This window comes from Trichomycterus rosablanca, chromosome 16 (genome assembly GCF_030014385.1).
Source record: "Trichomycterus rosablanca isolate fTriRos1 chromosome 16, fTriRos1.hap1, whole genome shotgun sequence".
Lineage (NCBI taxonomy): Eukaryota > Metazoa > Chordata > Actinopteri > Siluriformes > Trichomycteridae > Trichomycterus > Trichomycterus rosablanca.
Window position 1 is genome coordinate 30676599 of NC_086003.1, and position 26680 is coordinate 30703278.

Genomic DNA, 26680 nt, shown 5'->3' on the forward strand with positions numbered 1-26680 from the left:
CTTTATTTCTGTCTTTATTTCTGTCTTTATTTCTGTCTTTATTTCTGTCTTTATTTTTCCTTTATTTCTGTCTTTATTTTTTCTTTATTTCTCTCTTTATTTCTGTCTTTATTTCTGTCTTTATTTTTTCTTTATTTCTGTCTTTATTTCTGTCTCTATTTTTTCTTTATTTCTGTCTTTATTTCTGTCTTTATTTTTTCTTTATTTCTGTCTTTATTTCTGTCTTTATTTTTTCTTTATTTTTTCTTTATTTCTGTCTTTATTTCTGTCTTTATTTCTGTCTTTATTTCTGTCTTTATTTCTGTCTTTATTTTTTCTTTATTTTTTCTTTATTTCTGTCTTTATTTTTTCTTTATTTTTTCTTTATTTCTGTCTTTATTTTTTCCTTTAAATTTTATTTTGATGTTGCTGTAGTAGAAGGTGACCCAGATCTTCTCCAGGATTCAATCTGACTGAAATTGGTTCTTCAGACGTTTGACTGGCACAATAATGTGCAGCAGAAATGAGGACGCTGTTTTTACTGACAAATATAAAATTACATTTCAGAAACACACAGAGGAAACAAACCAAGAACCTTCTGATAAAAACACAGATCCATGATGTACGGCTCAGGATAAATAAAGTATCGACCTTTATTTCATTCTTACTAATATTACACTTACACTATAGGGACAAAAGTATCTGGACGCTCCTTTCAGTTACTGAATTCATGTGCCACAATAAATAATAACAGCTGTAATAAATTAATTATATACAGGGAATCATATGCTTCTAACTGTGCAGCAACAGATTAGGGAAGGTCCTTTCCTGTTCCAGCATGAACAAGCTCTATAAAGACATGAAGAAAAGCTCAGTTGATTAGTTTACTCCTACACCAAGACAAACCTGCTCCAGTCCTCCCTTCCTGTGCTTTTAGCAGATGCTTTTATCCAGAATGACTTACACTACAGTTACAATATACAGTCTGAGCAACTGAGAGTTAAGGGCCTTGCTCAAGGTTCCAACAGCAGCAACCTGGCAGTGGTGGGGCTTGAACCAGCGACCTTCTGATTACCAGTACCTTAACCACTAGGCTCCAGTTGCCCTGCAATAAATTTTCATACTGATTCAGTTCAAACCAAATTTAATAAACCAGTATTAAAGATTCAGCACATTAATATTTAAATTCATATTTATATTCATATTTACATTAATATTCTCTCTGTGTGTAATTGAAGTTCAGGTTGTATTTCTTGATGCAGCGGCGGACTGTGTTCAGTAACAACAGTTTTCTGAAGTGCTCCCAAACCCGTGTAGCTGTGTATATATCACTAACATGATGTTTTCCTGTTCAGCGCCGTCTGAGAGCACAAAGGTCACTGAATAAAAACATTAAAAAATCATGTTTATTCATTCTTGTGTTAAAAATAATGTGATATTTCGGGTGGAACAGCAGTAAAAACACACGCTGGAACCAGAGCTGGATCTGGAATACTTCGTATCGAGTCTCGGCTCTGCCTGTCGGCTAAGGCTGAGCGGCCACATGAACAACGATTGGCCTGTTGTTCAGATATGGGCGGGACTAAGCCGGATGGGGTCTCTCTCTCATGACTGGTGCAATTACGACCTCTGCTGGCTGATTGATGGCGCCTGCACAGAGATGAGAAAAGAGTGCTCTCAGGGTGTGTCTCTCCATACACAACGCTGAGCTGCACTGCACTCGTCAAAGTGTAGGTGATAAGATGCATACGGCTGCTGCCCACGTGTCGGAGGGGGCGTGGGTTAGCTTCGTTGTCCTCAATCAGAGTGGGGATCGGCATTGGTGGAGAGGAAGCGTGACGCAATTGGACGAGCTAAAAAGGGAGAAAATGCATAAAGAAAATATATACAGTATATATAATGTGATATTTTATACTTTAATGGTTTGCTAATTAAAGTTTCTGTCTGATAAAATGATTCCACTGATGCAGTATTAATTACTCAATAATTACTTTTAAAATAACTTTATCAAAATAAAATCTCATGCATTTATTGGTGTTTTAGTAAAATAAAAGTATAAAGTATTTAAAATCCGGCTGTTACAGTGAGGACCATCAACCATCACCAGGATCTGATCCAGGATCAGCCTCACCTGCACAGACCCCACACTTCATCTTAAATAATGTTATTAATATTTTATAACTGAATCAGTGAGTTTATAATCCTCAGGCTGCTGTTTCTGAGATCCTGATGTTCTTAAAGTAAATTAAATTTTTTTTCTCTTTATCAGGATTTGTATTTTACTCAGAAACATGAAGCTGCTCAGAAATAGAAATAAATTCACGTTTATCTTTATTCTGTTCCTCCGTCCGTCCTTCAGCTTCCAAATCAACAATAAAAACCTGCTTTTCCTTTATTCTGTCACGTCCTGTTGTTCCTCCGGCTGTGTGGAAGATGAGACGAGGTTAGAGCTTTTGTCTGTAACTTCAGTTTAATCATTTAATAAAGATACATTTATTTATTCGTCTTATTCTCATTAAATTAATTTAATGCACTGAAGTAAATCATTTATATTTATTTATTTATTCATGGTTTTATTTAATTCTAAATCAGAATCAGCTTTATTGGCCAAGTAGAAACAACAGACATAAAAAATTTAAAAATAGCATAAAATAGAGTAAGAAAAAAAATTAAGATTAAAAAAAGAAAAAAATAATAAAACAGAAATAGAATTTAAAAACAACATCATTTAGTAAACAAATTAATTTAATGAATAAAAATAAAATAAAATGTGCAAAAATAATTCACATTTGTTAAATTAAACAGCCTCAATTTTATTCTGATTCACACTAATTATTATTGATATTAACTTAAACTTAATTATAATTATGTTTAATTTGTTATTAATATTATTATTAACATTAATTAAATGTATAATTAATTTATATTTGTTATTATTATTAACAGTGATGGATTTTCTCCTTTGGTGGATCCTGCTTTTATACCTGATCATGAACGTTAATGAAACTGGACAGGACGCCAGTCTATCGCAGGGCTTCGGCAAACCCACCTTCCTCCCCCGAGACAGAGCCAAGCGTGTCTGTGTAGACGCCCGGCTGGTTGATAGCACAGCTGAGTGGAGCTTGTGTAATAAAGTGCTAATAGAGAATAAAATAATAAAATAATTGAAGGTGAATGTAATGATTAATTTATTTATGAATGTAGGTAATAAATGTGTTTGTGTTCTTTATATTAGTTATTAAAAAATGAAAATGATTAAATTATTTTGATGATTTGAGGAGTTAAAATGATTTATTTGAATGTTTAGAGTTTAATATTCTGGTGTTTGATGATCAGTGTAATAAATCTCATCATGAATGAAATGATTAATGATATGGACGCTGTTTGTGACGTCACTGCTTTAATTAAACTGTTAATTGTGTGTGTGTGTGTGAGTGTGTGTGTGTGTGTGTGTGTGCGCGCGCTGATTGTCTGCTTCCAGTGCATGTTGCAGAAGCTTCTACTGTTTCCTGCTTCTTCTTCTCCACAGTGTGTGTGTGTGTGAGTGTGTGTGTGCGCGTGTGTGTGTGTGAGTGTGTGTGTGTGTGTGAGTGTGTGTGCGTGCGCGCGCGTGCACGCGGAACCGGACGGACAGATCTCGGGTCATCATCTGCAGCTGCGCGCGGAGCAGGAGGAGCAGCTCGAGCACCGGGAGGAGGAGCAGAAGGACGATAAAGATGGCGGCCATCAACTAGCTGAGGACGCACGGACGGGGACAGTGAGGAGAAGATCTGGACCCGTGAGTAGATCCATCCGGTGCGGGTCGGTGTCGCGGTGCGCTCGTGCAGGAACGCCGAGGAACCCGGCGCGTGCGGGTGTGGAGACCCCACGGGTCGCGAGATCGTGGGAGTGGGTGCGTGAGTGCGCGAGCGAGCGCTTTATTTGGAGAATGAAGCTCGACGTGAAAGACCTGCCAAGGAGCTTCAGTGTGTGTGTGTGTGTGTGTGTGTGTGTGTGTGTGTGTGTGTGTGTGTAGCTCAGTTCCTCTGTTAGATCTTCTCAGATCTTGCTGCAGGTTCTTGGTTCTTGTCTGGCTGAGATGATGAAGATCCAAAATAATCAGAGGAGGAACCTGAAGCTCCTGCCAACCTTCTAACCTTCTATTAATAAACCAGGAGTCTGAACGTGTGTGTGTGTGTGTGCTGGCTGCTGCTGGAACTATCTCCAGGTACTTTGATCTTTTAGTTCTTCATTTGTTGGGACTGTGTGTGTGTGTGTGTGTGTGTGTGTGTGTGTGTGTGTGTGTGTGTGTGTGTGTGTGGAAGAGAAGAAGGAGAAGCCATTGCGCTCGCTCTCCTCTGGGATCGTCCATTAGGCGACAGGCTGGCACTGCTGCAGCTCCTTACCACACACACACACACACACACACACACACACACACACACACACACACACTCTCTGGGCACAAAAACGCCAATGTTCCTCGTGCCACCCGAACACCCAGAGCAGGATTAACACTTGAATGGGAGAGCTGGAGGCTTCCTAAATCATCTGGACTTCCTTCTTCTGCGTTCTTCACCTCGTTCTTGGTTCCTCCTCCTCTGGAGAGTCTGTTGTCAGGTACGGCGTTATTCTTCCTAAAAATGGAGGCGAGTCTCCGAGTCTCCTCATCGTGGAGAGAAAGGAAGACAGACAGGAGAAGGAGGAGGAGTGAGACGTGAGAACAAAGCTCCACTTTTCTTCTCCTCATTCTTCTCCTGAACGTCTCAGGATCCTCACGCAGCTTCTCTGCTACAGATTCTTTATTCTTCTCTGTAGGAACCACGCTGATGGTTCTCCAGCTCGTCTCTGTTCTCGCTCTGCTCTGGAACAAAGCTTCTGTTTTTTTGGAGATCCTCTGGATGAAAGGATCAGTCACGTTGGTGCTGTCTCATCCAGGGTTTAGGTCTGACATGAATGTTAATGCGTCCGGCCACGTTCACGCTAACGTTCTACCAGCGCTGTCCTTCACACGTCTGAGGAGAAGTTCCTGCTCCTGTTTCTGGAAGATTTGAGATGTTTCTGAGCTTTTTGATCTTCTTGGGTTCTTGTGCTAATCAGCCAGATATTATCAGCTGATCCAGATTATGTGAGATGTTTGAGAAGTTCCTGCACCATGAAGGTTCTTCCATGAAGCTTTTATAGAGAATATTTACAGATTTGCAGGAACTTCTGAACGTGTCTGCTTGTTCTCTTGAAGATACGAGGTGTTGATGAAGATTTCTTTGGATCCCTCTGATCTTCTCCGGCTAGTTTAGAAATATTAACCATTAGCATTGATGAGACAGGAATGTTAATTCGTGCTAACGTTCTTCCATCAGTGTTCCTCACACCTCCACCTAGAAACTCCTGCTCATGTTCTGGCTTTAACGAGGGGTTTCATGTTCTTCTGATCTTCTCAGATGGTGAGTGCTGGATTTCAGAATCATCTTGTCTAGACAGTAGGAGAAACGATTATTTGGAAAGTTCTCTGAGAAATCAGAGCAGTATTTTGGTTTGTTGTGGAGGTTCCTCCTCGGTTCTCCAGTTCCACTCTCATTTTAACACGTTAGCGTGAATGTAAAGATGTTCCAGCGGTTCCTGAGTTTGTTTGGAACCGTTGTGAGGCTTTCAGATCTCGGTCTTGGAGTTTGAAGACAAAAAAAAGTTTCTTCTGAAGTTCTAATGTCTCCTGAGATTTTTGTGTTTGGATGATTTAACAGTTGATGAAGGTTTATGGTGATGTTGAAGCTCCTCCACAGGTTCTTGTAGGTTCTCAGACGTGTAAGCTTTAGTTTTTTGGTTCTTCTGCTGTTCATGTCATGATTTAAACATTTAGAATCTGGTAGTTAGTTTGTTGTTTTGAGTTTGAGAGCTTGTTTCTGGTTTAGAGGTGGTTGGTGGTTCCATGTTTTGGATTTTCATGGTCAGAAGATTGAGTGATGGTGGTGGTGGTGGTGTCAGATTCAAACTGAAATGTTAATGCAGTAAACCACACGTATGCTAATGTTCTACCAGAACAATGGAAGCTCCTGCTTCTGTGTAGAACGATCATGAACGGATTTACTACCCTGGAGTTTTCATTTCTGTGGAATGTTTGTGGAGATGAAGGTTCTATCAGGTTCTTGTCAGGTTCCTGGGCTGTTTCAGACATTGCTGATCACGTTTTGAAAGATTTTAATCATGTGTGAAGGTTTGAGATGAAGAACTTGGTTTGTTTTATTGTTCTGTGTGATTGTTTTGATGCTTGTGGATCTTGTGGTGGAAATAACGATGAAGGCTGAAGTTCTAGCACAACGTCTAGTGAAAAGTAGGTTCTTCTTTAATGCTTTAGAAGTCGTTTATGGAGCTTTTGTGGAGAATAAAGTTCCACTTGAAGTTCTTGTGAAGTTTGATGAGATATTTTTAAGTTTCTGGTTGTTTTAGAACATTTTGACCATCTACCAACATTTTAAATCTGTAATGCAGAGACTTTTATGGTGGATCCACAACGTTTCTTTAATTCTTAGTTTAAGATGTTAGTGTGTTTAGAGTTTATCTTCAGTGAGATGATTAAAAGTTGCTGCTTTTTAATCCAACATGTTTTGTAGATGTTTGTGGCGTTTCTGATGTTCTGAGACTCAGAGTGGTTTGAATTGTTGAATGTCCACAAATATTGAGATCTTTAAAGCTTATACTTGGATGCTGAAGAATTTAAACCAGATGTAAACACTTAAAATCTCAGAATAGTGTTAGTGAAGGTTCCTCAGGTTCTAGTTCAGGTTCCTCTGAGGTTCTTTATGTTCTCAGTTTTGTATTCTTGTGCTGTGAGGCGTCTCTGATTCCTCTTAATTCCTCCTAATGGTTTGAAGGTTTGTAGAAGATCCGAGTCTGGTCTGTTCTGAGGTTCTGACTGTTGTAGTTCCAGCACAGAGACCCTGATCAGGATGAAGCTGCAGTAAGAGAAGCTCAGTGTGGAACCCTGGGTGTTTTCTGTAGAACAGGTCGGAGGTGTTTTGGTGTGTTTGTGGTTTGGATCTCGTGGGCGTTGCTTCACTCCACAGACCCGCAGATCTAGTTTGAACTTGTAGATCTTCTGTCCATCATCAGCTGCTCTCATGCACATCTGGAATGAAAACAGCAGCAGAGCTGAGAGGCTGCAGTGATCTGTGAGGTGTGGTGGTGGTGTGGTGGTGTGGAGGATCTGAGGGATGAGGGTTGAACCCCAGGGTGTGAATGAATGAAGGGGTGAATGGGTGGTGAATCTCCCCCAAGGCGAGGCGTCCACATGTGCAGGTCTCTCTGGACGCTCCGTCCATGCTCTGCTGAGTGTGTATAGTGCAGCAGCGATTACCCACAATGCACCACACAGTGTAAAGAAAGCAGCCAGTCACCCATTTAATCAGCTTTTGTGCTTCTCTGCTTCTCCAGGATCCAAAACCTCTGATTCACTGGAGGATCAAACCTGATGAAGCTGCGCCACACTCGGGATTAAAAACTGCGACATCATAATGATTCTGTATTAATATTAATCAACATCATATACTACTAATAATAATAAACCTGAGGTCAGTAATAACAGGAGCTGTCCACATATTTTTGGATATAAATGATCCAGTGTTACTGTGAGCTCTGAGCTCAGCCTGGTGTTTTAGTGTTACTGTCAGTTAGTGACCATGTGGTCAGGTCTCATCAGGTTGTCTGGTTCTCGTCTGGTTGTTGTCCGGTTCTCGTCTGGTTCTCATTCTGTTCTTGTCTGGTTCTCGTCTGGTTCTTGTCTGGTTCTCATCTGGTTCTCGTCTGGTTCTCGTCTGGTTCTCATTCTGTTCTTGTCTGGTTCTCGTCTGGTTCTTGTCTGGTTCTCGTGCTGTTCTCATTCTGTTCTTGTCTGGTTCTCGTCTGGTTCTTGTCCGGTTCTCGTCTGGTTCTCATTCTGTTCTTGTCTGGTTCTCGTCTGGTTCTCGTCCTGTTCTCAACCGGCTTTCGTCTGGTTCTCGTCCGGTTCTTGTCTGGTTCTCGTCCGGTTCTTGTCTGGTTCTCGTTTGCTATTTGTCTGGTTCTCATCCGGTTCTCAACCGGCTCTCATCTGGTATTCATCAGGTTCTCATCCGCTTCTTGTCTGGTTCTCGTCCGGTTCCTATCTCTCTCTACACACTGAGATTTGGTGAATGAAGGTACGTCCTGTTGGTTTGGTGTAACCCGGTTCTGATGGGTCCTCCTGCCATACAGGTCAGCAGGGGGGTGTGGACTACAGTATCATGCCCACCTGTAGTTCCATTAATGCTTTGTGGTGGCGGGTGTGGGGGGTGTTATAAATCTGTATAAATCGGTTTCTGACGTCTTTTTGAGGCCGTGATGGTTCGGTCCGGCCGGTTTCTCCACCGTTACATATGCCGGCGTTCTTTATTTTCTTTTCCAACGACTCTCAGCCTGCACCTCCATAATCAGACCCCACATGGTGGCGCTGTCGTTCTTACAGACTCTGCTGGTTTTTAGGTTTCTTTTATTTGTTCTTTGTTATGAAGACTCGAGGTGTCCCATGCCAGTAGGTGGAGTAGTCAGCATGTTTATCCACTTATCTAATAATCCATCCATTCATCTACTCATCCAATAATTAATTCATTTATTAATCATTCATTAATCTATTCATCATCCATCCTGCTGGTTTCTCTTTGAGCTTCCTGGTTGCCTGGTCGTGGGTCTGAGAGCAGGTTGGGAGATCATGTGTGCTGCTCCAGTCTGGGGATGATTAGTGGTTCAGTGAAGGCTCCACATGTTGTTGATGGGAGCGGTTGTACTGATGAGGATGTTGAAGGTTCTGTGGAAGAAGCTCTTTCAGTGTGATCAGATCTTCCACCCATCACGACGTATTTGAGTTTAATATCTGGTGTTGGTGTGAGGTGGATCTTCACTGTGTAAAATGTGAAGGTTCCATAAATCCAGAATGAAGAAACCACAGCAACCCAACGCCAATGATCAAGTGTTTTTCTTCCTGTTGCTTCCTTTGATCTCGTGTGGAGACGTTAAAGAACCTGCTGCTGCTGCTCTGCAGAAGATCTGATGTGATTTAGTGAGATGAGCAGAGCAGAAGACCTTCCGTTGGCTTCAGTTCTGCTTTCACAGCAGCGTCAGTGAAAAAGAAAAAACTCAGGGTCTGAATGGAAGGTCTGGGCTCGAGGTTACTCGCTCCGTCTGCGTAATCAGATAGCGAGAGCTTCAGGGAGGGCGAGACGAGAACAAAAACAGGAACAAGGCTCCTCTTCATGGCCTTGAAGAGCACAAAATGGTGGAGGAACTGAGAGCTGCAGCTGCTGAAATGGAGTCCTGAGAGACTCGGCTGCTCTGATACACAACGTTAATCCTGACAGGAGATGAAGAGTGAAGTGACCTCCAACCAGCCGCTGATGGAGCTGAGAAGAACCCCCACGCCCCCCCCCCCCCCCCCCCCCCCGTACGTGTTCCGCTCGAGGGGAGACTGCTGGGGCGGCAGGATTTGTGTCCTGTTGGACGGCCGGGTATCTCCTGCTCACCTGGTGGACGTGAGGACAAACAGCCCAGGTCAAAAGTTTACATACACCTGTTAGGAACCCTGCACACCCGTCTCTTTTACTATTGGAGACATGTTTCATTCTGAACTGACGTCTCTGTGCCCGTATATAAAAACAGAAGAAATTCCTGCAGTTCTGATCATAACTCGTGCTTTTGGAGCAGAACATCAGGCTCCTGGATGATGCTGGATCATCTCGTTAATGGTTGATGATCAGTCACGTTGTGTAACAGGTTCAGATGTCCTGGTACAAAGTCCATCATGAACCCTGCAGTGTGAGGAACAGTGAGGAGAAATGTCAGCTGGGATCTGAGCTTCTCAGTTTGTGGTTCCTATCTGGTTCCTTCTGAAGCTCTGATTGGTTCCTGAAAATGTATATAAATAATAAAAAAAATACAATAAATATAATAATAATAATAAATATAATAATAATAATAAATATAATAATAATAATAATAATTAAATTATAATAATAATAATAAATATAATAATAATAATAAATATAATAATAATAATAATAATTAAATAATAATAATAATAATTAAATTATAATAATAATTATAATATAATAATAATAATAATAAATATAATAATAATGAATATAATAATAATAATAAATATAATAATAATAATGTATGTAATAATGAAGATAAATTCCTGAAGAATGTGTGAGTGTGATTGCAGCTCAGCAGTGGTAGAGTATATCGGGGTGTGAATACTTTTGCCCAGATACAGTGTATCACAAAAGTAAGTACACCCCTCACATTTCTGCAGATATTTCATTATATCTTTTCATGGGACAACACTATAGACATGAAACTTGGATATAACTTAGAGTAGTCAGTGTACAGCTTGTATAGCAGTGTAGATTTATTGTCTTCTGAAAATAACTCAACACACAGCCATTAATGTCTAAATAGCTGCAACATAAGTGAGTACACCCCACAGTGAACATGTCCAAATTGTGCCCAAAGTGTCAATATTTTGTGTGACCACCATTATTATCCAGCACTGCCTTAACCCTCCTGGGCATGGAATTCACCAGAGCTGCACAGGTTGCTACTGGAATCCTCTTCCACTCCTCCATGATGACATCACGGAGCTGGTGAATGTTAGACACCTTGAACTCCACCTTCCACTTGAGGATGCGCCACAGGTGCTCGATTGGGTTTAGTCCATCACCTTTACCTTCAGCTTCCTCAGCAAGGCAGTTGTCATCTTGGAGGTTGTGTTTGGGGTCGTTATCCTGTTGGAAAACTGCCATGAGGCCCAGTTTTCGAAGGGAGGGGATCATGCTCTGTTTCAGAATGTCACAGCACATGTTGGAATTCATGTTTCCCTCAATGAACTGCAGCTCCCCAGTGCCAGCAACACTCATGCAGCCCAAGACCATGATGCTACCACCACCATGCTTGACTGTAGGCAAGATACAGTTGTCTCGGTACTTCTCACCAGGGCGCCGCCACACATGCTGGACACCATCTGAGCCAAACGAGTTTATCTTGGTCTCGTCAGACCACAGGGCATTCCAGTAATCCATGTTCTTGGACTGCTTGTCTTCAGCAAACTGTTTGCTGGCTTTCTTGTGCGTCAGCTTCCTTCTGGGAGGACGACCATGCAGACCGAGTTGATGCAGTGTGCGGCGTATGGTCTGAGCACTGACAGGCTGACCTCCCACGTCTTCAACCTCTGCAGCAATGTTGGCAGCACTCATGTGTCTATTTTTTAAAGCCAACCTCTGGATATGACGCCGCACACGTGGACTCGACTTCTTTGGTCGACCCTGGCGAAGCCTGTTCCGAGTGGAACCTGTCCTGGAAAACCGCTGTATGACCTTATAGCCCAGGCCATCTTTGTGGAGAGCAACAATTCTATTTCTCACATCCTCAGAGAGTTCTTTGCCATGAGGTGCCATGTTGAATATCCAGTGGCCAGTATGAGAGAATTGTACCCAAAACACCAAATTTAACAGCCCTGCTCCCCATTTACACCTGGGACCTTGACACATGACACCAGGGAGGGACAACGACACATTTGGGCACAATTTGGACATGTTCACTGTGGGGTGTACTCACTTATGTTGCAGCTATTTAGACATTAATGGCTGTGTGTTGAGTTATTTTCAGAAGACAGTAAATCTACACTGCTATACAAGCTGTACACTGACTACTCTAAGTTATATCCAAGTTTCATGTCTATAGTGTTGTCCCATGAAAAGATATAATGAAATATTTGCAGAAATGTGAGGGGTGTACTCACTTTTGTGATATACTGTAGGTGACTGTGTGTGTGTGATGGTGTGTGTGTGTGATGTTGGTGTTGGTGGTGTGTGTGTGTGTGTGTGTGTGTGATGGTGTGTGTGTGTGTGTGTGTGTGATGGTGTGTGTGTGTGTGTGAGATGTTGATGGTGTGTGTGTCTGTGTGTGATGGTGTGTGTGTGTGAGATGTTGATGGTGTGTGTGTGTGTGGTGGTGGTGGTGGTGGTGTGTGTGTGTGTGTGTGTGTGTGTGTGTGTGTGACCCAGTTCTGGTTCCATCTGCTCCTGAACAGATTTGCTGAGGTCAGAAGGAGATTAGGAGCAGCAGATCCAGGGTGGATCAGTAGATCTGTGATCACGTGTGGATCCTCACCAGATCTCAGAGGCTTTCTGATGGACCACAGATCTCAGAGGCTTTCAGAAACCACGAGGTGTTAAAGTAGTGCAGTACAGGACCAAAAGTATGTGGACGCCTGATCATGAGCTTAGTATTAAAACACTTTTTGTGTGTGTGTGTGTGTGTGTGGGAGTGTGTGTGTGTGTGTGTGAGTGTGTGAGTGTGAGTGAGTGTGAGTGTGTGTGAGTGTGTGAGTGTGTGTGAGTGTGTGTGTGTGAGTGAGTGTGAGTGTGTGTGTGTGTGAGTGTGTGTGAGTGTGTGTGTGTGTGTGAGTGTGTGTGTGTGAGTGTGTGTGTGAGTGTGAGTGTGTGTGTGAGTGTGTGAGGGTGTGTGAGTGTGTGTGTGTGAGTGTGTGAGGGTGTGTGAGTGTGTGTGTGTGAGTGTGAGTGTGAGTGTGAGTGTGAGTGTGAGTGTGTGTGTGAGTGTGTGAGGGTGTGTGAGTGTGTGTGTGTGTGTGAGTGTGTGTGTGTGTGTGAGGGTGTGTGTGTGTGTGTGAGTGTGTGTGTGTGTGTGTGTGTGTGTGTGAGTGTGTGTGTGTGTGTGTGAGTGTGTGTGAGTGTGTGTGTGTGTGTGAGTAGCAGCTCCGCCTGACCGGGTTCTGACGTCACATGATGCAAAGTTCTGAGTTTGAATAGAAAAGCATGTTATGTAAAGCGGGCGTGGTCGGGGCGTGGTCGGGGCGTGGTCGGGGCGTGGTCGGGTTGGGTCGGGTCGGTGGTGTTCTCGCTGCTGCAGGACTGTTTTACTGGTTCGTGGAAGCGTATTGGTTAGGGTACTGGACTACTGATCAGAAGGTTGCTGGTTCAAACCCCACTATCACCAGGTTGCCAGTACGTGCTGTAAATGTGAATCTAAGGTTAAACCCATCGCTTCATCTCCTCATCTTCTACACCTCCATGTTCTCTCTCTATAAGCAAACATCTTCCAGAAGGTCCAGTCCAGGTTCTCTAAGCTCTTCTCAGGTTCTCCGGTTCCTCTGACTGTTCTGTGTTGTTGTTTTAAGGCGGTTCTCACTCACACATGGACACAGAACCACGTCACGTATTTCATGTCTGAATGAACCGGAATGAAACAGTCGAGCATTAATGAGATGGTGAAGATGATGATGATCTAAGGCTGGAGAAGATCTTCACTATCATCATGGACATTTTACTCAAACACTCCTGCATGTGGACACCTCAGAGTTGTGCAAGAACTAACGAAGAGAAAAACAACGACGTGATAGATGTTCCACAGAAGGAGAAGAACTGGAGGTGCTGGATTTCTAGAGTGTTTTGTTTCTTCTCTGATCACACTGGAAGAACTGTAGGAAGATCCTGAATGATCACGAGGTGAAAGGCAGAAGATGGAGTTTGAAGCTTGGTCTGGAGGAAGACCTGGCAGGTACTTGTAAGGTCCTGAGATCTCATACAGGTTGGTGGTCTCGACCACAGATCCCGTCAGAGCAGGAAGTTCTGGATTAACACTGTGTTCTTATTTCTGAGCTCCAGCAGAGTTTGAGATGTGGTGTTGAAACATGGTGCACATCTAAATCTCCAGATAGATAATCTGATCTGTAGCCCTTCCACGCCCCCCTCCACCCCCCATGTAGGGCACAAGATGGAGAGCTTGTAATCAGCTTAACGTTCCTCTGGTTCTGCTCCCCATCAGTCCTGCTGGAGCTTCTCTCTGAAGGTTCACGCCGTGTTTGAAGATGATCTGGTTCTGCTTGTTGTTTGGCTGCTGTGGAAACATCTGGAGAACATCTGAGAGAATTCTTTGAAGCAGACGTCTGATAAACACCAGTGCAGTGTTCCTCCAACACAAACATGGCAGACTCCAGTGCTAAGGGCCCAGTGTTGAGTAACTCTAATTGATCTGGGGTTTAATTGAGGGTTTGTGATGGATCACAGCTTGTCCACGGTGGTTCAGGACCCTGCATGACCCTGACCAGCATGAAGCAGCTGATGAAAGTGAATGATAGAATGATAGAATCTGGTGTGTTTTTATTTTTTATGGAAGTTTAGATGTGTGAGAAGATCCATGAGTGTTTAGTGAGTGTGTCTGAAGCTCTGCTCTGGTCGCCGTCTCTGTTTTCTTCTCTGGGTTCCTCGGTTCCTCCGCCGTCCTCGTTCTCCTTCAGGCTGCAGATGGTTTTTGGCTCTGCACAGAGAAAAAAAGAAAGTTTCAGACATGCTTAGCATTTTTAGACGCTCGTCTGCAGCTTAGCTTGCACTTCCTCATCCAAAAGCATTTAGAAGAAGCGAGTGTCCTTCACACTCTGTACCGTGTGTGTGTGTGAGATGATGGTGTGTGTGTGTGTGTGAGGAGATGATGGGGAGGATCTGGGTTTGTGCTGAGTTGGTGTTTCTGAGCTCTGCAGGTTTCTGTCAGCACTTCATCACCTCAGACGTTCCTCCACCACCACACCAGCGTTAGCATCTACAGAGCTTCAGTCCATATCACCCACCTGCTCTTAGTTACACCATCAGCTAAAATCTCACCCGGGGCGTCGATCATCTGATCTGTTACCCCCCCCCAACCCCCCTGACCCCCTAACCCCCCAACCCCCCAACCCTTTAACCCCCCCTTCCTAAACACACTTGATCTTAAAATGGCTTCTGTCCTGGAGTCTCAGAGGATCTGCTTCTGTTCAGCCTGTTAGCCGCAGCTCCACATCGGTACCGATACCAGTGTGTTCTGGACTGGGCGTGTAGTGGGCGTGTGGTGGGCGTGTGGTGGGCGTGTGGTGGGCGTGGTTCCATCTTGGTTCTCTCTCTGTACCTCAGTATTAACTGTACAGACGTGGTTCTGTTTGGTTCCTCCTTCACTCAGACTGACGGTTCTTTTCCTCTTCTGTTCTTCTGTTCTTCTGTTCTTTTGTTCTTTTGTTCTTCTGTCCTTCTGTCCTGCTGTTCATTTCTCCATCTGTTCTTCTGCTCTTTTGTTCTTCTGTCCTTCTGTTCTTCTGTTCTTTTGTTCTTCTGTCCTTCTGTTCTTTTGTTCTTTTGTTCTTCTGTCCTTCTGTTCTTTTGTTCTTCTGTCCTTCTGTTCATTTCTCCATCTGTTCTTCTGCTCTTTTGTTCTTCTGTTTTTCTGCTCTTTTGTTCTTCTGTTCTTCTGTTCTTCTGTCCTTCTGTCCTTCTGTTCTTCTGTTCTTCTGTTCTTTTGTTCTTCTGTTCTTCTGCTCTTTTGTTCTTCTGTCCTTCTGTTCTTCTGTTCTTTTGTTCTTCTGTTCTTTTGTTCTTCTGTCCTTCTGTTCTTTTGTTCTTTTGTTCTTCTGTCCTTCTGTTCTTCTGTTCTTTTCTCCATCTGTTCTTCTGTTCTTTTGTTCTTCTGTCCTTCTGTTCTTCTGTCCTTCTGTTCTTTTGTTCTTCTGTCCTTCTGTTCTTTTGTTCTTTTGTTCTTCTGTCCTTCTGTTCTTTTGTTCTTTTGTTCTTTTGTTCTTCTGTCCTTCTGTTCATTTCTCCATCTGTTCTTCTGTTCTTCTGCTCTTTTGTTCTTCTGTCCTTCTGTTCTTTTGTTCTTCTGTCCTTCTGTTCTTCTGTTCTTTTGTTCTTCTGTCTTTCTGTTCTTTTGTTCTTCTGTCCTTCTGTTCTTTTGTTCTTCTGTCCTTCTGTTCTTCTGTTCTTTTCTCCATCTGTTCTTCTGTTCTTTTGTTCTTCTGTTCTTCTGTTCTTTTCTCCATGTGTTCTTCTGTTCTTCTGTTCTTCAGTTCTTTTCTACATGTGTTCTTCTGATCTTCTGTTCTTCAGTTCTTCTGTTCTTCTGTTCATTTCTCCATCTGTCCTTCTGTTCTTTTGTTCTTCTGTTCTTCTGTTCTTCAGTTCTTTTCTCCATGTGTTCTTCTGTTCTTCAGTTCTTCTGTTCTTCAGTTCTTTTCTCAATGTGTTCTTCTGTTCTTCAGTTCTTCTGTTCTTCTGTTCTTTTGTTCTTTTCTCCATGTGTTCTTCTGTTCTTCAGTTCTTCTGTTCTTCTGTTCATTTCTCCATCTGTCCTTCTGTTCTTTTCTCCATGTGTCCTTCTGTTCTTTTGTTCTTTTCTCCATCTGTCCTTCTGTTCTTTTGTTCTTTTGTTCTTTTGCTCTTCTGTCCTTCTGTTCTTCTGTTCTTTTGTTCTTTTGTTCATTTCTCCATGTGTCCTTCTGTTCTTTTGTTCTTCTGTCCTTCTGTTCTTCTGTTCTTTTCTTTATCTGTCCTTCTGTCTTTTGTTCTTTTATTCTTCTGTTCTTCTGTTCTTTTCTCCATCTGTCCTTCTGTCTTCTGTTCTTTTCTTCTTTCATTCTTCTGTTCTTTTCTTCTTTCATTCTTCTGTTCTTTTGTTCTTTTCTCCATCTGTTCTTCTCGTCTGTATCATGTTCTCACCAGCGTGATCTAAACACACTGCTCCAGTTTTATCTGGATTAGTCGGGTGTGGCCTTTCCACTCACCTTGTGGCTTTAACAGTCTCCACTCTTCTGTGAAGGCTGTGTGTTTGGGAATTTGTGCCCATTCAGTAGAGAGAGCACCAGACACTGAGATCAGACGAGAGGGCCTGGCTCACAGTCGTCATTCTGGCCGCTGTTAACTGGCTAACTGTTGGCAGCATGTAGTGCACGTTTCCTCCAGCAGAGTGGATGTGATGATTGTGTTTCCGGTTCCTCTCCAGGTTTCCCTGATTGTCCGGGGGAGTCGTGATGGAGGGGCAGCAGTGTGATGGTTGTGATTTCCGAGCGAATTCCCACGACGAGCTGAAGCTTCACATCCAGGACGTTCACACGGTTTTCCTTCAGCCGGCCGACGTGGGGACCGAATCCCCTCAGCGATCCCAATCCTTAACCTCCCTCAGTCACGCGGAGGAGGAGGAGGACGGTCCCGGCACTAAGAAATGTAAAGCGACCAAAGGTACGTCCTCGCTCACGTCCACACGGGGGGTCAGTTCACTTCTCATGTGTAGAATTCACTACAGATACGCGCTGAGATCAGAACTGAGTCTTCGTTAATGATCAGTGTCTTTTTATTTCAAAATCCAAAACTGAAATATAGGAAAACAAGATGTTTTTTTTTCTTTTTCATTTCAAGATAAAAAAATCAGAAATTATAAACAGATCATATTTTAATTTTCAAAATTCAACATTTCCCATCACTTCAACCGAAAATAAACGTGTGAGTGTGTGCATGCGCTGCTGACAGGTGTATACTGGCTTTATAAAAGAGCGGGAAAATTGGGCGGTAGTGTTGAGAAGAAAGAACAAATAATAATAATAATAATAATAATAATAATAATAATAATAATAATAATAATAACACGACGTGATGTCGTTCTGACTTTGTGTTTGTGTATTTGACATTTGACATTTACAGTATTTGTATCCAAAGAGACTTACAGTACTGTTACAGTATACAGTCTAAGCACTTGAGGGTTAAGGGCCTTGCTCAAGGGCCCAACAGTGACAACCTGGCAGTGGTGGGGTTTGAACCAGCGACCTTCAGATTACTAGTCCAGTACCTTAACCACTTGGCTACAACTGCCCTACATATATATTTCAGCTGCATATATTTGCTCTATCTTTAAAAAATTAAACAGTATGGGGAAGGGATTCCCGTATGGGACACAGCTCACCACACCTATATTACAGTAAAAGCCCTACGCATAAAAAAGAGAAATGTAAGTTCTAATATAATATAGATTGTAGTAGTTACCTATTAAAGCTGCAAGCTTTAATATACTAAAATTTACATTTCTCAATTTTTTAATACTTTTTTTTTTTTACATTGTATGATTTATGAACGTGTGATACTGTAGGACTTTTATTTTAGAATGCAGTTGTAGTAAGTAGTGAATGTCACTAGGTATCACTACAACCTTCATTCTATCAAATTATAGACCACATAGTTTTAGATAGATAGTTAGATACTTTATTAATCCCGAAGGAAATTAAGGCCTCAGTAATTACCCCAAGTAATAGTACACACTACAGAGATTCACATTGTACAAACAAGAATCTGTAAAATCACAACAACAGGACCTGAGAGTACATATGGAGGTGTTATTTCAGTTGGTATGAAATGAAAAAGCTATACCGGCTGGTATAGATTATAAGTAACAGCTGTAAAATATAAATTATAAAGTAAATTATAAAGTGAACCACAGTGCAAAGAAGAAAAATGTGCAGATTAATGTCCAAAAGATGCGAATGTGCCTGTCTGTGCATGTGCACACACGAGTGCCCACAAATGTGCTCACCCACATACTGTACATAGATGTTTGTACATGTACATGTGCCACAATTTTAGTAATCTTTTACATGTTCTTATACTTATTTCATTACCCATACTGCAGGATGTTTTTGTAATAAAGGTGTAATAAGTTGTACATGTCACTAGGTACATACTACCACGTTTAATATGTTTAAATTCACATGTGTCATTTTTACAATATATTTATATCCTATTTTTTTTTTTAACTATGGGACTTTTATTCTGTAATACAGGTGAATTGGTGCGTGTCCCTGTGTAACTATTACGACCTCTAATACGCTTTTTTTCCGCTTCATGAACTTTGTAGACGCTCCCATAGTTTATCCACTCTGATGAGCCTCGGGGTAAATAAACAGCGTTAAATTAAAATGAGCAGAAAAACTTTTTGGATTTTGTTTGATTGTTGTTTGTTCCTTGTTTACTGCAGAATCAGTTTGTGTAATTTTATTTATTTTTGGATGTTTATTGGCCGAGAACGAGACGAAATAACCTCGGATGTGAGGCGAACAGTGTCCAGTACAGGAATCCCTTCCCTATACTGTTTATTTTTTGCAGATGGAGCAAATATATACACGTCAAATACACAAACACAGAAAGTCAGAACGGAGGAAGCGTCGTCATGTTGTTATTATTATTATTATTATTATTATTATTATTATTATTTATTGTTCTTTCTTCTCAACTCTCCCGCCCAATTTTCCCGCTCTTTATAACGTTTATTTCCAGTTGAAGTGACGAGAAATGATGAATTATTTAAATGTAAAAATGCTCCGTTATATAAATTCTGTTTGTTATTTGATTTTATGATCTTTTCAGTTTTAGTTTTTAAATGAAAACGATCGACTGAAGCTACACGAACCATTAAAGCTCTGTCATGACCGCGGCTCCTGTTAGCTGTTTCAGATTAGCAATAAATTAGCAATTAGCACATAATTCCAAAAATATGTGATCAGATAAAATAGTGAACATGCCAGAGACGAGCCAGATTACAGATCACTGCTGTCTGTGTTTACTAGATTTAACAGTAGATTAAATCTAGATTGTAGATGAAGTTGTTGGTGTATTGTAGAACACCGTGGATTCGCCTGTAGCATCCACTGTAGGGCCAAAAGTATTTGAACACCTGATTGTGAGCTTGCTGGGCGTCCCATTTTAAAAACAAATGGTATTAAAATAGACCGTCTGTGTTTTTCTAAGTAGCTTCTCGCAAGACTTTGAAGTTTATCTGTGTATGGGAATTTGTGCCCATTGTTTGTGTGGCTGGGTGATGATTGATGAGTCGGTGTTCCGGTTCGTCCCAGAGCTGTTGAGTGGGGCTGTGGTCAGGAAGCTTTTCTTCTTGCTCATGCTGGAACAGAGGTGGACCTTCCCTTAACTGTTGCTGCACGAAATGAAAGCATAGTAGATCATTTCCTGTATATGATTGATTTATTACAGCTGTTAGCTGGTGTTGTGGTTAAAATACATGAATTCAGTCATTAGAAAGGGTGTCCCAATACTTTTGTCCATCTAGTGTTCTGTTAATGTGATGTATCATAAATAGATTATATTTGTTCATTATTGTTTATGTATTTATTTTTTTAAATGTATTTTTATTATTTATTTATTCCTTTATTATTTTTTATTGATTTAATGATTTTTTTATTTAATTCTTTATTGATTAAGAGCAGCATTTTAAACACACAGTGCTGTTTTCTTTATTTTTTATTTTTTAATAAATAATTGATAATAAATAAATAAGAGCTTTATGAACATTTCTTTTCTCTCTCTCTGTGTTTCAGGTTGTAACTCCTTCAGCTCGAACTCTCCTCGTTTCTCCAGTTCAGGCCAAACTGTTCACAGTCCGAGATCCAACCAGTCCGTCAAGTCCTCAACTCCGTTCTTTCAGTGCAGGTACTGCGTCCGCTACTTCAGATCCAAAGCCCTTCTGGACGATCACACCAGGAAACTCCACAGCGTCTCGGTGGACGGAGTTCCTAATTCGTTTAACGCTTCCAGAGTAAACATCGCGGTGCGGAATGCCGTGGATAAAATGTACTCGTGCCAGTACTGTTCCTATAAATCTCCTCGCCGAGGGAGGCTCCTGAAACACCAGCGCTCGCATCATAAAGACAGCTTTCCAACACAGTCCGGTCCTCTGGTCGACCCTGGAACGGAGGTTCTGAATGCCAGCGCGGCCGCTTTATCCCCCGTGGGATTGCCAGAACTTATGGATCGCAAGGTTTTGGAGTCGATGGTCACACCGCGACACAGAGGCGGGTTCAGCTGCGAGTGGTGTGGCTTTCAAACCCTGCAGAGGCAACAGTTGTGTGATCACATGGTGAAGAAGCATCGAAACATGGTGAAAATCATGGTGTCACTGCAGAAACCGAAAGCAGACGGAAGTGGTGGATCCTCCAAATCTGATTCCCAGAGGAGCACGCCCACGTCCAGCTTGGTGGCGACGGATTTGAGTGGTAATGAAGGTTCCTCCAGAAAGGGCACCTCCGTGAGGTCAACATCAGGTTCCTCAAGTTTCCAGTATTCCCACGTCACTGGAAAGATTCCCAACAGTACAGGAACGTCCTTACTATCCAAGAGATTTCTGTCCGACTCCAGTTTAGGTTTTGATTCCAGTGTGAATAATTCTCGGAGCAGTTCAGACGGTGAGCTCTGTGACACAGAAGATCTGACCTACAGTGACCAGCTGGCTGGTGATGATTCATCTAAGCTGCTCCTGACGGAGGAGGATAACAAACTGCTGGAGGTGGAAGGGATTCCAATCCGAAAGCATCTTAACATGTTCCAGTGTCCCTTCTGCTCTTTCCTGGCTAAGCACCGTCGCAGTGTCTCTCGGCATATAGAGAACGTCCACTTGTCCAGCAAGACCACGTTGTGCAAGTGTAACGAGTGTCCGTTTGTTTGTACCAGTCCAACCAAACTTGCCAACCACAAGCAGTCCCACAGGGGTTCATCTTCTGAACTGGAAGTCATGGACCTAACCAGTGAAGGTCCAGACGGCCATGTTGAAGATTCTGCTGAATTGATGATTAACGGGAAGAAACCGTTCGTAGCAGACGAGGAGCAGAACGTTCATCACTGTTCAATGTGTAACTTCACCTCAACCAGTCTGAAAGGCCTGAGAGTCCATCAGCAAAACAAGCACTCCTACTGTGATGGCATGCAAGCCACGGGTCAAGACGACTCCCTCAACGGGCAGCAGGACTCGGAATCCGAAGCGTACAACTTATCAACGTTTGTGCAGAAAACTCAAACTTCCATCCTTGGTCTCTCCTCCAGAAAGCACCTCATCAGCAAGACGGCGAGAAAGTCTATAAACGACCTCCCTCTGGACCTGTCTCCACTCAAGAAGCGAACCAGAATCGATGAGATTGCCAGTAACCTTCAGAGCAAGATCAGTCAGAGCCAGCAGCACGACGACGTGATCAATCTTGAAGACATGGACTACGAGGATGATGAAAATGAAAACGACATGGAGACCAGCGCTGAGAATTCTGAAATACAAAGCCAAAGGTTCACCTACAACACGCAGCATCTGTACATCCGGAAACATGGATCTGTCCAGGCGGGGGTCGCGAAAAGGAAACGTAGTCTACAAACATCCAGAAACGTTTCTGTTCCGCTGACGGTTTTTGATGACGAGGACAATTTTGATGGCTCGTTAGAACCTAAAGATCAAAGCAATCAGGACATGGATGAGGTTTATCAGGAGAACATGGACTACAGCGCAGAACCTGGGAGCCTGTTTTACTGCAAACACTGTGAGTACCAAAACAAGTCCGCCCGCAGCGTTAGCACTCACTACCAGCGCATGCACCCGTACATCAAGTTCAGCTTTAAATACATTCTTGATCCCGAGGATCAGAGCGCAGTCTTCCGTTGTCTGGAATGTTTTGTTGAATACAATAACTTCAGTGACTTGCACCAGCACTACATGGACCACCATCCAGAAGCGAGCAACGTTCTCAACTTCAACCAGCCGGATTTGGTCTACACGTGCCGCTTCTGCTCGTACACCAGCCCCAACGTCAGAAGCCTGATGCCCCATTACCAAAGAATGCACCCGTCTGTGAAAATCAACAACGCCATGATCTTCTCCAGCTACGTCGTGGATCAGCCGCAGAAAGAAATCACTGAATCACAAACTCTCAGAGAAATCCTGAACTCTGGACCAAAGAGCTTCTCTGTGTCAAGGTCTTCATCCAATCCTGCCTTAAAGAACCTGTGTAGAACTCCTGAGTCGAGTCTGGACTCTGAATCCTTTAAGGAAGCCCTTGATGGTAACGTTGTTGTCTATGACTGTGACGTGTGCTCCTTCGCCAGCCCTAATATGCACTCGGTTCTGGTGCATTACCAAAAAAAACACCCCGAGCAAAAAGCCTCATATTTTCGGATTCAAAAAACGATGCGGGTCGTATCGGCAGATCGAGTCAATTTATCAACCAGCTCGACATACAGCCTCTCCAGTACTCCAAAATCTGCAGGTACGGCCTTGCATCTGCCTCTGAATGATGAGGTTTACTACTGCAAGCACTGCGTCTACAGCAACCGGTCAGTCGTTGGGGTTCTTGTCCATTATCAGAAACGCCACCCGGAGATAAAGGTCACAGCTAAGTACATAAAGCATGCACCTCCTACACCAGGCTTGATGAAGCTCATGGAGGAGTTGCAGATTGCTCCACCTAAACAGTTCCTCAAACAGTTCAGCAATAATGCCACCGATGGATCCAGTAATTCGTATCCAAAAGGAATTGTGGATAAGAACCATGGTGAGATGCTGTACTTCTGTCAGCACTGTGACTATGGGAATCGCACCGTTAAAGGCGTCTTGATCCATTACCAGAAGAAGCACAAAGAAGCCAAAGCCAACGCAGATTTGGTCCGGAGACACACCGCTGTAGTCCGGAGTCAAAGAGAACGTGCTCAGATGACCCAGACTGGAAGTTCGACGTCCACCGCAACCTCAGCCACTGATGCTGAAACGCCTAGACCACTCAGAGCATTAAAGTGCAGACATTGTGTCTTCACAAGTCCGTACGTCTACGCTCTGAAAAAGCATCTCAAGAAGGATCATCCAACCGTGAAGGCCACAGCTATGACAATCCTACGCTGGGCATATCAAGATGGCATCCTGGAGGCTGGCTATCACTGTGAGTGGTGCATCTATTTTCACGCTGAGCCCAGCGGCTTGCTAATGCATTACCAAAGACGACACCCAGAGCACAACGTTGACTATGCCTACATGGCCAGCAAGCTGTGGGCCGGTCCTGATACCTCCACTTCCTCCTCATCAAGACAAGCAGGAAACTCTGAGATCAAGCATTACCAGTGCAGAGACTGTGCCTTCGAGGCTTGTTCCGTCTGGGACATCACCAACCACTACCAAGCGGTTCATCCCTGGGCCATCAAAGATGACGAGTCTGTTCTCATCAGCATCATTAAGGGAAACAGGGCAGCGGAGAAGTCAGTGGAGAAGGGATGTGCCTCAACGCCCAGCCTGTTCAATAGCTACCAATCCGACGAGAGCCTTGTGGAGATAACCAGGCCAGCACCTGAGCATCACCCCCATCTCTCGTTCCCCGGCAGTTCCTCCATATCAAACAACGCCTACCAGTGCACAGTGTGTCTCTCTGAATACAACAGCCTTCACGGACTTCTCACGCACTACGGCAAAAAGCATCCAGGGATGAAGGTTAAGGCAGCAGACTTTGCACAGGATGCGGATATCAACCCTAGTTCGGTTTACAAGTGTAGGCACTGCCCGTACGTCAACTCACGCATCCACGGGGTTCTTACACATTACCAGAAACGGCATCCGCTGGTCAAGGTCACAGCTGAGGACTTTGCAGATGATATTGAGGTCCAGGACCAGGCAGCAGACGCGGACGAAAGATCCAAAACACAGAGGCAGGGGTACGGAGCGTATAGGTGCAAGCTGTGTGCTTATTCCCATGGAACGTTTGAAAAACTGAAGATCCATTATGAGAAATACCACAACCAGTCCGTATTGGATATACTGGCGTCGACGCACGAGCTCTCCCCAGTGATGAAGGAGAACTCTTATACAGAACCTGGTGTTATCAGTGTGAGCGATGTTGCTGAAGTTCGTAAGTTCGATGTCGATCTGTCAGAATACACAAAGAGAGAGAAACACACCCTGTTCAAATGCCAGCTCTGTAAGTACTTCTGCTCCACCAGGAAGGGTATCGCTCGGCACTACCGCATCAAGCACAACAACGTACGAGCCCAACCCGAGGGCAAAAACAATGTGTTCAAATGTGCCCTCTGCAACTATACCAACCCCATCCGCAAAGGCCTGGCAGCTCACTATCAGAAACGGCATGACATCGATGCATACTACACCCACTGCCTAGCTGCCTCAAAGACCTTCAACGACAAACCCAGTAAAGTCACCCTGCCTTTGGTATCTGAGGAGAACGGGCCGGTCATGAGCGCCGAGCTCAAACAATCCATCGAGCAAAGGAAGTGCTCGCTGTGCTCCTTTCAGGCGTTCAGCAGGAAAAGCATCATCTCGCACTACGTCAAGCGCCACCCAGGCGTCTTCCCCAAAAAGCAGCCCTCCAGCAAACTTGGGCGATACTTCACTGTGATCTACCCCAAAGAAGCAGAAATGCCAGCTGTGGTGCAGAACGATGAACCGGTTGAGGTACCATCAGTTGACAGACGTGAGACGGAATGGCTGCCGTTAAAGTGTATGATGTGCTCAGAGTTCACCTTCACCACGGCAGACCAGCTCGTCACGCATTACAACAACGTCCACAGCAGTGAGCTACGGCGCGACTTCGTGACCATACAGAGCCCGGTGGAGACCGACACCGAGCTGTACCAGTGCACTCACTGTGAAATCAAGTTCCTCACCCTTCCTGAGCTCAGCAACCATTTATTCCAGCACAACGAGGACTTTGAGAAATGGGCAGTGCAGCGAGGATGGAGGAGGAAGGTCTACAGCAGGCAGGACATCACACCAGAAAACAAGGTGAGCTGCTGGTGATGGAGATGAAGAATAATTAGAGCATAATCTGTCATTTATTACCAACATACGACCCTTATTACAGTACAACACCCCCACTGAGACCTGAACCCACATTAACACTCAGTTCATACTCCGTTCGTACCGGAATGATCCAGACATGGTGTCTGATTTCCTCATGTGAAAGGAGAGAACGAGATCCATGCTGTATTGTTTCCATCTCTGTTTTTCAGATGAAGGGTTCGACTGATAAAACCCCGATCGGGTACAGGTGTAACTTCTGCGATGAGCTGCACCCGACTCTCCGAGCGATCTGCAACCATCTGAGGAAACACGTCCAGTACAAGGAGAATAAAAAAGCTTGTGTGAAGGTAAAAACTACGTCAGGCAGGAGGAAGCTTTAGATCTTCAGCTCCAGATTTTCACTCAACATTTAGTCTATGGAAACAGAAGCAGAGTAAAGGCCAGTGTTTCATTTGTAATGCTGCGTTATAATCGGTAAATCTGTTTCCTCCAGGGGCAGGAAGTGGTGGAAGTTCCTGGAAACGTCATCACTAACGGCAGCGTGGAGGAAACGGTCATTACAGACACCGTCACCACAGAGACCGGAGGACCGACGGAGGACAGCGCATCAGCCACTCGAGTACCGGGTGTCCTGAGTACAGATGAGACGGCGGAGGACGTGAGGTTGGCGCAGCACCAGTGTAACATGTGTGATCGGGTTTTCATGTCCATGCAGGGACTGAGATCTCATGAGCGGAGTCACTTCGCCGCCGCCTACATCAGCAAACAGGATAAATACAGCTGCCAGTACTGCCAGTTCCAGTCCGCCTTCAGACACAAGTACGTAACGTCTGCTCAATTCACCCATAAAACGTCATGTCATCATTGCATTATGCTTCCTCTGTACTGATGCTGATGCTGCTGATTGAGGAGAGCTGTGACTAACACAGAGTCACACCCTGATCAACATTGTTCCTTGACTCAGCCAGCAGAGGTCGTACATCAGTTATGAGCTCCCTATCCGGCTCCCACCCTGTATGAACGACAAGCCAATCATTGTTCATGTAGCCGCCCAGCCCAGCCGTATGGCAGAGCTGAGATTCGAACCAACAAGTTAGAAATGTCAGCTCTGGTGTGCTAGCGTGTTTTACACACTTACTTCATGACGGCGTTAGGATTTCGATAATCCTGCTCCGAATCTTTCATCTCCGTCTTTAAGCCTGGCTGAAGTTTGTTGCTGATCATTCTCATGTTTTTGTCTCCGTCTCTACAGTTTGGATCGACACGTTCAGTCTCATCATGGACAACACAA

The 26680-nt window shown here is 43.6% G+C and overlaps 1 protein-coding gene and 1 long non-coding RNA gene across 3 annotated transcripts in view; one reads left to right on the forward strand and one right to left on the reverse strand.

The window, feature by feature from the left end:
• Positions 1 to 1773: 1773 nt before the first annotated feature.
• LOC134330196 (uncharacterized) lies at positions 1774 to 3100 on the reverse strand. Its single transcript, XR_010014989.1, has 3 exons — positions 2964 to 3100; positions 2303 to 2401; positions 1774 to 1832 (listed from the first exon to the last, which is right to left on the reverse strand). It is a non-coding gene; the product is annotated as an uncharacterized LOC134330196 (long non-coding RNA).
• Positions 3101 to 3673: 573 nt separating this feature from the next.
• znf462 (zinc finger protein 462) overlaps positions 3674 to 26680 on the forward strand; it is a 36985-nt gene continuing 13978 nt past the window's right edge. For both annotated transcript variants that reach the window (XM_063010996.1, XM_063010997.1), the window contains exons 1-6: positions 3674 to 3757; positions 16783 to 17018; positions 20156 to 25371; positions 25599 to 25736; positions 25883 to 26208; positions 26642 to 26680. The exon at positions 26642 to 26680 is cut by the window's right edge and continues 80 nt beyond it. In XM_063010996.1, the coding sequence (XP_062867066.1) occupies positions 16811 to 17018; positions 20156 to 25371; positions 25599 to 25736; positions 25883 to 26208; positions 26642 to 26680 (5927 nt within the window). In that variant the 5' untranslated portion in view covers positions 3674 to 3757; positions 16783 to 16810. The remainder of the gene's footprint in view (positions 3758 to 16782; positions 17019 to 20155; positions 25372 to 25598; positions 25737 to 25882; positions 26209 to 26641) is intronic.